At 43.7% G+C, this 12,756-nt stretch overlaps 1 protein-coding gene across 5 annotated transcripts in view; it reads left to right on the forward strand.

Moving 5' to 3' along the window:
- kidins220a (kinase D-interacting substrate 220a) overlaps positions 1 to 12,756 on the forward strand; it is a 39,713-nt gene that overhangs the window by 7,396 nt on the left and 19,561 nt on the right. For all 5 annotated transcript variants that reach the window (XR_009941592.1, XM_062557318.1, XM_062557317.1 and 2 more), the window contains exons 9-24: positions 1,135 to 1,332; positions 1,455 to 1,553; positions 1,816 to 1,914; positions 2,247 to 2,345; positions 2,459 to 2,636; positions 2,769 to 2,933; positions 3,295 to 3,474; positions 3,589 to 3,754; positions 3,991 to 4,142; positions 4,887 to 4,987; positions 5,083 to 5,268; positions 5,449 to 5,589; positions 6,101 to 6,338; positions 6,476 to 6,567; positions 8,387 to 8,531; positions 8,859 to 9,021. Coding sequence is in view for 4 of the 5 variants with exons in the window: in XM_062557318.1 (XP_062413302.1) it covers positions 1,135 to 1,332; positions 1,455 to 1,553; positions 1,816 to 1,914; positions 2,247 to 2,345; positions 2,459 to 2,636; positions 2,769 to 2,933; positions 3,295 to 3,474; positions 3,589 to 3,754; positions 3,991 to 4,142; positions 4,887 to 4,987; positions 5,083 to 5,268; positions 5,449 to 5,589; positions 6,101 to 6,338; positions 6,476 to 6,567; positions 8,387 to 8,531; positions 8,859 to 9,021 (2,402 nt within the window). In the remaining variant the exon portion in view is untranslated. The remainder of the gene's footprint in view (positions 1 to 1,134; positions 1,333 to 1,454; positions 1,554 to 1,815; positions 1,915 to 2,246; positions 2,346 to 2,458; positions 2,637 to 2,768; positions 2,934 to 3,294; positions 3,475 to 3,588; positions 3,755 to 3,990; positions 4,143 to 4,886; positions 4,988 to 5,082; positions 5,269 to 5,448; positions 5,590 to 6,100; positions 6,339 to 6,475; positions 6,568 to 8,386; positions 8,532 to 8,858; positions 9,022 to 12,756) is intronic.

Here is a 12,756-nt window from a genome sequence, read left to right on the forward strand (position 1 = left end):
TCTGTGTGTGGTTCGCTGTTTGGAGCACTCAATAGAGATGGAAACTATGGTATTTTCAATTGATTCCTTAATTCCAGACTAATTTATGATTTTATGGTGTGCAAGTGACTTAAGGGGCCAACAATTATTGAAATGATTCCAGTTTTACGCCTAAGGTACCGGCAGCCACGAAACGAGCTGCGAGGGCAATGATTGACCATCAAATTGAAAGACCTCGTTCACATTGTCCTAATCATTGGAATATCTTGCCATGACATTCAACACTTTTTTTTAACTCTTAACATAGTAAACCATACTTATGCTGTTTCACTTAAATAAGTAAGTGAGTAAATGAATGTGAGCAGTTCCCTTGACGGGATTACATCGCATCTCATGAGCAGCTGCCGTTTACAGCGCTCTTGCTCAATACCGGGCCAATTTTAGAAATGGTTGTCCCCACAGGTCGGTTAGACACAAAAACGTTATTGCTGCAGTTCTTGGATGCTTCTTGAGAGTCTGGGAAAATATGGAAACTTATATACTGATTAGTGTGGATACCCTCGTTATAAGTAATACTTATTACGACTTACGCGTATTTGACATTCATTTGGAATATTATATATGTGGTAGCATTTGCTAAAGAATGTTTATATTTGAAGAGGTAGCCTAACAGCTGAGCCAGTCTAATTTAGTTTGGGGTTCATTTTGGGTGCCATGACAAACTAAGCAGCCTGTTCTGTTGCGGTGTGGTTTGCTCATAACCAAGATTTAATGCTCCCAAGTGCTCCCAAACTCATTAGTAATCTGCAATATTAAATAATTGATTGCATCTATGACACAGAGCATCTGTGCTCCTTGGAGTCATCTGTGCTGTCACAAACTGAAAAATGTGAAAGTTTGCTACATTGCATCAATAATCAGATGGAACTAGAGTAGCTAATGTAGCAGAGCAATTAATCTACATGTGATTTGGAGTTATTGAGCTTGCAAGACAATATAGCAATAACAAATTGTCAACAAGCCTGTAGTGTCTCCCAGATCTGCTTAGAGTAATGACATTTTGAAAAATAGTTTTTTTTTTTTTAAACGTTTGGGTTTCACTGACCCTAAAATTTGCAAATTTAAATAGCTTCCTCTTTGTTTATTTTTTAACAGAACTCGATGACTGCTCTGATTGTGGGAGTGAAAGGGGGCTACACAGAGGTCGTGAAGGAGCTGCTGAAGAGAAACCCCAACGTCAACATGACGGACAAGGACGGCAACACGGCCCTGGCCATTGCTGCCAAGGAGGGTCACACCGAGATCGTACAGGACCTGCTGGACGCCGGCACCTATGTCAATATCCTCGACAGGGTGAGCATAGCAGGCGTGCTGTTTGAAGACTTGTTGATACCTAAGACAATATGCATGAAATGCAATTCATGCCCCTCTCCTTCTGTTCTTCCTTTCTGTCTCGCCTTCACCGCCTCGGTCAGAGTGGGGAGACAATGCTGATTGGAGCAGTGAGAGGAGGTCATGTGGAGATAGTCCGAGCTCTGCTGAACAAATACGCTGATATCGACGTCAGGGGCCAGGTAACCGTTCCTCTCCCACAGTCTTTGCTTGTGTATTCAATTTTAAAAAGAGGCGTGAGGCCTTCTTCTATTCTCTATGTGCTATGTCCCACTGCTACCCAATACTCCTCGAGTTCTTTTATTTCTTGGTAAAGTGAACTTTAATCCATGGGAATACACAAGTATTATTGCTATATATACAGACCACACTCCTTGATACCCTCCGTGACCTATTACACTAGTACCTAAACATAACCTATTTGCCTTGTCCTCTCCATGTCAGGATGGGAAGTCTGCCCTCTACTGGGCAGTGGAGAAAGGCCACGCCACCATGGTGAGGGACATCCTGCAGTGTAACCCTGACACCGAGAGCTGCACTAAGGTACAAACACTCGGTAGCAAAGGAGTCGCGCATGCTCTGTTATCCTTTTGAATTTCTTAATTGTTGTTTCCAAAGTATCACGTTTTTCTCTTTATTTAATCCAGATGTTTCATATGTTTCAATGAAACAATCCCAATCTTTACATTTTAAACATTGTCATTTAATAATAATAACAAAAAAAATCTGCTGTAAAAAGTACAATTGAACACATTTTTATACTTGAAACAGCCTTTATTAATCTATTGTGCATGTGCACTGGTATGTTTTTCACCTATGTAGTGATTCATTGTAAAATCAAAATGATATTGATGCTGTGTGTTGTTGCATTTTAGGAGGGAGAGACCCCACTCATCAAAGCCACAAAAATGAGGAACATAGAGATAGTGGAGCTCCTGCTGGATAAAGGAGCTAAAGTGTCTGCAGTGGAAAAAGTACTTTCTGTTTGTTTGTCACAACAGCATTTTAATGTTTTTTTGTTCAACAATCTGAGGGTTCCCTATTTAAGTGTTTTTGAGATCATTGTTTAGTGTTTTTCTTCCTTTAGAAAGGAGACACACCCCTCCACATTGCCATTCGAGGGCGCAGCCGAAAGTTGGCGGAGCTGCTGCTAAGGAACCCTAAAGATGGCCGCCTGCTTTACCGCCCAAACAAAGCTGGAGAGACACCGTACAACATTGACTGTACCCATCAGAAAAGCATCCTCACACAGATATTTGGAGCCAGTATGTCCCCTTTTTCAGGTTTAATTCACAAAGACTTGTGTGACACAATATGCTCATTGCATTGTACTGAAATCTGAAAAGAATGAAAGGCTTTGTCTTCACTCACCTTCTTCTGCACTTTTTTGGTCTCAGAGCACCTCTCCCCCTCTGAGTCTGACGGAGACATGTTGGGTTACGACCTATACAGCAGTGCCCTAGCAGACATCCTTAGTGAGCCCACCATGCAGCCACCTATCTGTGTTGGCCTTTACGCCCAGTGGGGCAGCGGCAAGTCTTTTCTTCTGAAGAAACTGGAGGGTAAGTAAGCCCACGGCAGTAAAAAGCGTCTCGTCACAACATGAGACGTGCTTGAAGCCACAATCGGCCTTGTGGACGGTGCCTTCCCTCCGTCTCTCTTAATCCTTCTGTAAGATGATTGCAAAGGTACATTATAGCTGTAGACTGCTCGTTTAAAAAAAAAAACTTCCAAAGAGAGAACCATTAGTGTATGGTGTGATTCCTCTCATACTGGCTATACATTAATGGAAGAGTCCCAGAAAATGATGTATTTTATAAGCGGGAATTCTGAACCGGTTTGTTTTCATTGTGCTTCATATCCTCACATAGTGTCCTATATTTGATTGTATATCTGACATGAGATCATCTTTTTGTCCGTCAGATGAGATGAAGACTTTTGCCGGACAGCAGATAGAGCCCCTGTTCGAGTTCTCTTGGCTGGTGGTCTTTCTCACCCTGCTGCTCTGCGGCTCTTTGGCCGTGGTTCTGGGCTTCACTGTTGATCCCAAGCTGGCCATAGCCGTCTCCCTCAGCCTCCTCGCCCTACTCTACATCTTCTTTGGTGAGGAGACGGATGACGATGACATGAGCTTCTTGCACACATGTCAATCATTTCAAAAGTAGACAAGTTGGTAACGTTTATGCCTAAGACTTAACCATTACATCCCGTCTCCAGTGTTGGTGTACTTTGGAAGTCGGCGGGAGAGGGAGAGCTGGAACTGGGCGTGGGTCATCAGCACCCGTTTGGCTCGCCAGGTCGGTTACCTGGAGCTGCTGCTCAAACTGATGTTTGTCAATCCCCCTGAACTGCCCGAGCAGACCACCCGTGCGCTGCCCGTTAGGTGAGAGTGACGCACACGGAAACACACCAACAAACCGCCTTCATTTCCTTCCACACTTCCCAATGGCAGTGGTTTTAAAATTCCCTCGGTAGAGTCGGACCACTGATTATAACATCTATTACCGCAATTATTAAGTCTTGTTAAAATGAAAACTAAATTCCAGGTTGCATCTGAAGTTATATAACCGTATAACTGAACAATTGATGGATAATTTATGCTTCCAACATGTCACACAGGTTCCTGTTCACCGACTACAATCGCTTGTCCAGTGTTGGAGGGGAGACCTCCATGGCTGAGATGATTGCCACGCTCTCTGATGCCTGTGAGAGGGAGTTTGGCTTCATGGCCACCAGACTGTTCAGGGTTTTCAAGAGAGATGAGATCCAAGGTGACGTTTGACTTTAGATGTCAGTCGTGTCCTTTTGTTTCAGCCAGCACAAATTCAAACTCAAATCTGTAATTGATATTTGTAGAAGTAAAATACATTTAATTTTAGTAGCACAATAAACCATAGTTTTTTCAAACTAGTGTTGGTATTTTGACAAACTAGGGAGAGAACATAAGATTGGACATCTAGACTAAAAAATCAAACTTTTCCAATGGAACCCTGACTGGACTTGCCTTCAGGTCTCACTTCAAGTGACTTGGTCAAAATGATTGCATGTCAATAATTATAAAGAACATAGACCGTTAGTGTCTATGTTCCACAGCTGTCAAGCTAGTAGCTTGTGATAGAAAGGCAGCGGGGCTTACAACAGCTGTTTTGGCAATCCTTTATTAATGCTGTTTGGATGCTTTGAGAAATTCACCCAATATAGCTCTGATGTTTTTGAGAAGATTTCATCAGGCCCGTTAACCTTGATATTTAATGTAGTTTGCATTTCAGGTAATTTGAAAAAAGTTTAAAGATGCCCTTAATAAAAGAATGAAAGCGTTGCCGAGCCATTGTAGGTATACCAGAGCTTCCAATAAATGGTTTAATTAGTTTCTACTCCATTTACTCCGTCCTTACTTTAATTATCTTAAAATGTGCATAACTTATGGTAATTCAATGCGCATAGAAAGTAATTGCTTTTTGTGATTGAAATGCATCTCTAATCATGTTATCTTCTACCTTCCTCTCGTACCGCAGGTAAGAAATGGAAGAAAACATGTTGTGTTCCCTCGTTCGTGCTGTTTGTCTTGACGCTGGGATGCCTGATCGCTGGTACGGCCCTGTTGGCTATCTTTAAGGTAGGTCCAGAGGCCACCAAGTGTACAAAGCTGGCCTTCTCACCATGAGCGCAGTGGACGGCCTGTTCATCAGCTTCAATGCTTTTATCACCCAGATGGACCGGAATAATTTGACAATAAATGCAGTGCTGATAGCCATGGCCAGTGTGGTGGCCCTGGCCTTACTGCTCAACTGCAGGACCTGGTGGCAGGTGGCCGACTCCGTCCTCAACTCTCAGAGGAAACGGCTGCACAGTGCTGCCGACAACTTGCATCGACTCAAGAGTGAAGGATTTATGAAGGTACACCAAGACACTTTATCCATTGTTCCCAGTCAAATGCAAGCCCTTTGAGGTCCTGTCCTCGTGGAGACTGGGACATTCCCATTGCTTTTGAAGTTCTGACACTTTAGTTCCCAATCCAATCAATTTCCCTTTTAATTGTTTAAGAAACATTGTTTTTCTTCACTTGTCTCACACCAGGTTCTGAAGCATGAAGTGGAGCTAATGTCCAAAATGGCCAAGACCATTGATGGTTTTACCCAGAACCAGACACGCATGGCGGTCATCATTGACGGACTGGACGCCTGTGAGCAGGACAAAGTTCTCCAGATGCTGGACACGGTGGGTGCATATGCTTCCCTGAGTAGGAGCATAAACGATGAGTGCAGCTTCCTATTTACTGATAACAAGATGATCAACATCTGTCAAATGTTTAACCCTGGCTGCTGCCATATGGCCCCAACTTTCCAGGGCCTTTCACCTGTGCAAATGCACACACCCACATTTGTGCAGCCACCATGTCCTTCCCAGCTGCCTTAGCTTGCCTCAGAGTTCAGATTGTTTTGTATTTTATTTGCCGCAAAGATGGTAGCCTCCTGTGTGCTAATGAAATATCATCTTTGCAAGCACCTCTTAGTCACTCTTAAACCATGCTGTATATAGAGAGTAAATTACAAATTATTAATTGTATAAATTACACAAATTCAATATTTCTTTTTTTTACTATTTAAAAGTTTTTGATATTTATTTTATTAAACACAGTGAAGCAGGTTTCAGAGTTTGAAATACATATTTTTTTGTAATTACAAGACTGTGAGAGATTGTCACACCAACTCACGGTTTCTCATTCCAGGTGAGGGTCCTCTTCTCCAAAGGCCCTTTTATCTCCATCTTTGCCAGCGACCCCCACATTATCATCAAAGCTATCAACCAAAACCTCAACAGTGTGCTGAGGGACTCCAACATCAACGGACATGACTACATGAGGAACATCGTCCACCTCCCGGTATTCCTCAACAGCAGAGGTCTCAGCACGGCCAAAAAGCTCTGCCTGGCCGCGCCCGTCAATGGAGAGACCTTTCCCGCCGAAGGTAGAGGACAACGACAAATATACAAGAGATTGTATTGTGTACACATATATGTGGATCGCACACCAATTTGAGGTTTAAGATACAATGCAGAGTGTGTTTATTCATGGGCATCTTTTTTCCGTCTTTTGTCCGTCCAGGATGGCACGAAGACATGGACAGGAAGATATCTCAGAGCAGCGTGCCCCAAGACCAGGCCAAGTGTGGCAGCAAGAACGCCCTAAACCGCAGGGTACCAGTCATCCCTGTCACGTTCATTTGGCTATTCATCATCCGGCAATTATTGAAATGAGTCAACAAAACAACCAAACGAAAGAAGTCCAAGAGTATAGGAAAATAATGAATCCAAATAAGATGTATTAAGGACAATATATCAAGCATTTATTCTACTAGGATACATCGTTCACACCCCACCCTGACCGTGAAAATATAAAAAATGTTTATTTTTTTATTTAACCCCCGCAGTCTATGAACACTCCCATATTGTCCAGAAGTATCATACAGTTGGAACTGAATGCTTAATGTCTTAACATGAATTAGACAAAATGAAAATGCAGTTAGGCCACCACGATATGGATACAAGAAATTTGGTTTGCCTCCTTCCGGCCTCCACCCTGAAAAGTTGGGGGGGGGGTGAGTGCAGGCGTGTTGGCAGGCAGTGCAAAGGCCAGAGGACAGAAGGAGGCGTGTGGATACAAAAAAAAAAAAGGAGACGCTCGGTATGCGGCCAAGGTTCCTGGTGTAATTGATGTAATGACTGTTTATCCTTCCTGCTGCGTTGCCACAGCCTAATGACGAGGCCTAGCAGCAGTGGGTCCCTGTGACAAAACACTGGCACCAGGTCTGCTGGCAGGAGGCTAAGTGACTGCTGCTGTCGCTGGTGCCTTCCTTCCCCCCCGGGAGACCTTCTCCCTACCCCCTCCGTCCTCGTCCGCCTCCCTCTCTTGTTTGTTTGTTTGTTTGACATTTGTTTGTACCTCGGTTTTATCTTGTACCCTCAATTATTGTTGTTGGCCCTTCTATTGTGGGGCTGCATGCGCTTTTTATTTGCCCTCTGCCACTAGCGAGCTCTTGGCAGGAGGGCCCTATTTCTACAAGTGGAGATTAAAATGAGGGCAGAAGGGGGAAATGAATTAGTGGCTCTCCAGTTTCATGTGGCTTTTGAAGTTGGGGATGGCATTAGGAATATCTCATCATCTTGTTTCTGACTTTTTGTACTTTGTACAACACATTCACTTTAGAAGGAAAATAACAATTTCCTCGAATTCTAGATCAAGTTCTTAAAAACATCGGGACCACTTAGTCAAAATATAACATGTTACAAAATGAAATGACAGTAGATCAGCAAGGAGAATAATACACAAAACCATCATCTAACTAAAGTAAAGCTCTCTATAGATTGAAAAGTCAACTACAATGGACCATCTGTATGGGGGATCTTTTCAGTTCTTACTTGGTGCTGGCTATATGTTTCCTCCCCCAGGGAAAAGAGGTCATGAGACCGCGTTAAGACTTCAAAGTCAACTGAACGTCTCGCCTTGGCTCATGACCATGTCAGCGGCCTGATATCATCACAGATGTTCCCGGCTAGATCTGTGTCAATAGCTCTCTTTCGTGTCATGTCTGTTCAGCTTGGAACACTGGCTCTTTGATTTTTAATTACAGCAAATCGTATGTAAAGATAGATGATATAAAAGGGGAAGACTGAAGAAGCCGATCATTAGAGGGAATAAAAAAAAAGGAAAGATACAGGTTGTTAACTGGTTTCACTCACACCTCATAGAGTTAAAATGCAGAGCTTTGCTGGCTTATAATCTTTAAAGTCCACAAGTTATTGTAAGATCATTTCCCTTTTGAATTAGAGCAAATAAATCCATAAATGAATTTGGGTTGCATGTAATTAACGTTAAAAGATGGATGGGAGGTATTGGAAGAAAATAAGAATATTCGGTCATTTCCAGCCACAGAGCAGCATTACTTTATAAGAGTCAAAATCTCCATCTCGTGGTCTTCTGACTTTCTACCTTTCCCTGTGAACTCGCTCCGCTCAGGACACGTACCGGCGTCGGCAGATGCAGAGAACCGTCACCAGGCAGATGTCCTTCGACCTGACCAAGCTGCTGGTGACTGAGGACTGGTTTAGTGACATCAGCCCACAGACCATGAGGAGGCTGCTCAACATTGTTTCTATCACAGGTAAAGAATAAACCATGTTCTGCTTTCGCGCTGCCCTCGTGTTATACGAACAAATGACATTTTGTCATTTCTTATGGTGGAAATGATCGAGACCTTTCTTAGATCCTTAAAAAAATTTTACTCACCTATTTCTATTTTCTTTTTAATGAAATTTCTTTATGATGATTCATTAACGGGAGGATGCCCAAAACTGAGCTTTCTTAGAGAGAAGAACTTGTAAAGCTGTGTTCGAACTACGCGCGTCCGGTCCTTTTTTCACTAAACACTGGTGACACACATCCACAAAACGGAGCCTTGATCGCTTTGAATTGACTCCACTGTCCACAGGCCGTCTGCTGCGGGCCAATCAGATCATCTTCAACTGGGATCGGCTGGCGTCATGGATCAACCTGACGGAGGAGTGGCCTTACAGGACATCGTGGATCATCCTCTTTTTGGAAGAGACCGACGGAGTGTCTGACCAGACAGCTCTCAAGTCAATATACGAGAGGTACAATACACAAGCACAGAGACCGAAACTACCGGCCCTTCTTAAGCGATTTATCTGATCTACGTAGTGCCTGTATAGTTTATTTCTTCTCTCTTGTTTTATTGGCTCTCTATTTCTTTCTTTCTAACTCTGGGAATAACATAAGCATGCTGAGGCAGCCCATAGGTCATATGAGTTCAGCCTGAAGACCTCAGTGAATCGCAGAATCTCTGCAGGGGAGATCAAAAAGCCCGGATACAATTTAAGCGTCAGTATCAATATGGTGAAATGTTTAGACATTCGGGATATTCTCTTACGACGACAACTTTGGCCAGGAGGTGGCAGTAGATGATTTTGTTTGCGTAGGCTATTGGTGAGTCCTCGCCGATTGGCTTTGAGAGCCACACTAGCTGGCGACTGACAGAAATATTTTGTAATCGATCACAATGCACAAGGTTAAGGATGTCTGTATTACATCCTGGACTTCTCCAGGTTAACCAAGAAAAAACATTTCCTTGAAACCGGATCCAGGACCATTGATGCTCGTACAGGTTTGCACGAGGTGTGTGTGTGCGTGTGCGTGTGCGTGCGCTTGCGCGTGCGCTCGCTCGCTCATGGTTGCTTTCGGGCCTCCTCACCCCAGACAAGGGGAGGCGGAGATGGACTCCGGCCCGAGATGCTGGGTACGGTGTGCTGCTCTACATCAGTCGATGGCCTTTAAAGGTTGCACTCTGTCACAATACACTAGCGCCTACGAGTCCCGCGGCAGGAAAGCGTCACAGGCGGTTACTGTCAGCCGGTCGGCCGCCTCGATTCAGGAGAGAACCCTCCCTCCCCCATCTCCGGGGCAAACCACTGCCCCATTGGAGTCGCTTTATGCTGTTTGGCTTTCAGAGGACAATAGGCATTCATTCTTAATTTTGTATATGGCAGTTAAGTGTTGCACGGGACGTTTACGGCGTGAGAGGAGGACGGAGGGCTGAATGCAACAATGTGTCTTTTTTCATCATTGCAAATTTATGCGGAAAAAATACGTCACTGCACTTCTATTTTATATATAAATATATATAGTGGACACCTTAAAAGAAAAATGGCCATACCATGATTATTGTATAAAATAAAACCAATATAATGATACGCAGCCATAAAACTCTGCCTGGATTTAAATGTCTTGTCATCTGGGTTGTGCTTACGCTGCTCATTAGACTTAATATAGTCTTCCTTATTGACCGACAGTCCTGTCTCTCTTTATCTTTGTCCTCACCGGGTGTCTTTCCAAATGGCTGCTCTGTTGTGCTGCGGCCGTCGGAGAAGCGGCCTTAATGATGATGACAGGAAGCCTCAAACAGGCTAAACACAACGCTTCGCCTGGAGGCCTTATCTCTCGTACTGATCTTCCGCTGATAAGACTTGGGCCTCTGTCCGTGTATCTTTTTCTGTCACTATGCTCTTTTCTTGCCCTTCCTCATGATCTCAGGCTCCTTCGTCCCATTTAAAAAAAAAATTCCGGCTGAGAGATTCAGTGTTTTTCCCTTAGCGATGGATGGGCACTTGACTGGCCTCTTAAAACCTCTGGCCCCTTCTCCCCACTGTCTCTCCGCTTGAGAAATGTGTGGAGTCTTCTTTGCTTTCCTCCTCAGCCCTTGTGCATGAATATGAACGCCACAGCACACGCACACAAGCGTATCGCATCTTGTCGCGTGGATTCAATTAAACCAGTGGACTAGGGCTGTCAACAAATATTCTATATTCAGATATATATTCAAATAGTTGTTAAAAACAGATATTCTGTACAGCGCGACCCGTGCGGTTCAGATCATGCGTGTGCTTTATCTGTTTTTAACATGGGACGTGTTGTTTTGCACAACCAATTTTTACACAGCAGAACTTGCGCATCCTCTGGGCGTTACTAAGTGAATATATTAGTGGTGAAGTGAACGTGGGGGTGAGTCAGCCCCTTATAGGTCAACTGTCGCCCCGCATCTCAGTCACAAAGCAGCGTGCTCTTCCTCTCCCTGTAAGCTGCAGCTCAGCAGCACACCGAGCATCAGAGATATTACATTTTTTGGAAATTCTTTCTCAAGGTCTTTTTGGTTTCCGTGCCACTCTCTGAAAAGGTGAAAACTAAATTGGGTTCCTGCCTGCGATCTTCTCAGATGCCCTGCATAACCCTGTAAATGAAAACTAAATTGACCCATACACTGCTAAACCACGAGGACCCGTTTCATGATGAAAGGTGACTGCATCTGTCTACGGCGTGTACCTGAACTCCTAGAATAGAGAGGGGAAGAAAAAAAAAAAAAAACACGCCCACCTTTCCCTCATATCTCACACAAACATGCATGCTTTCAAAACAGCTAAAAGCTGTTTTTAGCAACTTGCCTGGCAATAACAAGTGCCACGAAGGGCTGTGAAGTGTCATTGTAGGACACGGCGTGAAGAGAAATGTGTAGCGCTAATTCCCTTGGTGGGACTGGGCCAGTGCAGCCCTCCTAATCTGATGGAGAATGTGTAATCGGTTAATAACCTCAGTGATTTCTATGATTAACGATAAGATGGGGGCGTCCCAGACTAATGCAAGGTAGCAGGGGGAAAGAACCGTGTAACAAAGATGGCGATGTCTGTCGGTTCGGGAGATCTTGGCTCAAAGTAATCACACACACACACATACACACACACACACAAGGTGCAGCTTAAATGTTTCTCTCCTACTAGTTCAGAAAGAAAACTCCAAATCACACCCTGAGCAGTGAGCCAGCGACGTGCCCTGCCCAGCACACCGACAGAAGCGCCACAGAAAACAAAAAGTGTTTTGGACCCGCCCCCTGACATTTGTAGCCGTCGAATTAACAGCACCTGAATCTGCGCTTTGAACAATGTGTTTTTCAGATGCCAGCTAATTGAATTTGGAGCCCGCGGCCTTGTGACTGTCATTTTCAGCTGTATCTTTTCTCCCTCTCCTCTCAGGAGTGAGTCGTTCCTGGTTCAAGCTGCCATTAGAGACTTAATGACTATAGCTTACCCAGCTTTCTTGTGCTTTGTGGTTATTGCGTTTAAAGCAGCCATTTCCAAAGACTTGTAATAGGCTTTTGTATGTTTATTCCCCTTGATGTTGTTTAGAGTCGTTACATTACAGAAAAGCTTTTATTGAATACCTAAATCTAGGATTCAAAGTTTTCTGAGCGAGTTCAGGTTCAGGATGTTGCTCAAGTACACGTTTGTGACACGTGGCTTGGGGTGATGTCACTATTCAATCACGTTCCCACCTTGTTCAGTTTGAACATGTTTGCCCCATGTTAACCATACTGAGAGTGTTAGGATTAGGTTTGTTTAACCGCAATGACATTCAGGAGATCAAGGCCCTCACAGTTCACTGATACTGACCGACTCTGGTTTCTACTTCACGAATTGCCTGCACTGCATTGATCATCAGAAACAGGCAAGGTTTTCCACAAGTTCAATACCCAAATAAAGTCTTTATTTAAGCGTTTAAACATTGTTTCAACATTTTCTTTGGTAGGTCCTTTCACCTCAAATATTGCTTTGGTTTGTTCACATGACAAAAAAACAAGCCAGTGAAATAGTGCAGTGCAAAGTCGTGTGAAGATCTTTGATGCTTTTCTCCCCTCATTTCGGCAACATGTCCTGGCTGTTGCTGTGTGGCTCCACTTACTTACTTAGAAATAGTTGTTGTTCAACTAATCAGCAGCTTTTCTGATAGTCAATGTGAAGATTTCACAGATTTCAATTTCCAAT

The sequence above is a fragment of the Pungitius pungitius genome, chromosome 14 (genome assembly GCF_949316345.1).
Source record: "Pungitius pungitius chromosome 14, fPunPun2.1, whole genome shotgun sequence".
NCBI classification, from domain to species: Eukaryota; Metazoa; Chordata; class Actinopteri; order Perciformes; family Gasterosteidae; genus Pungitius; species Pungitius pungitius.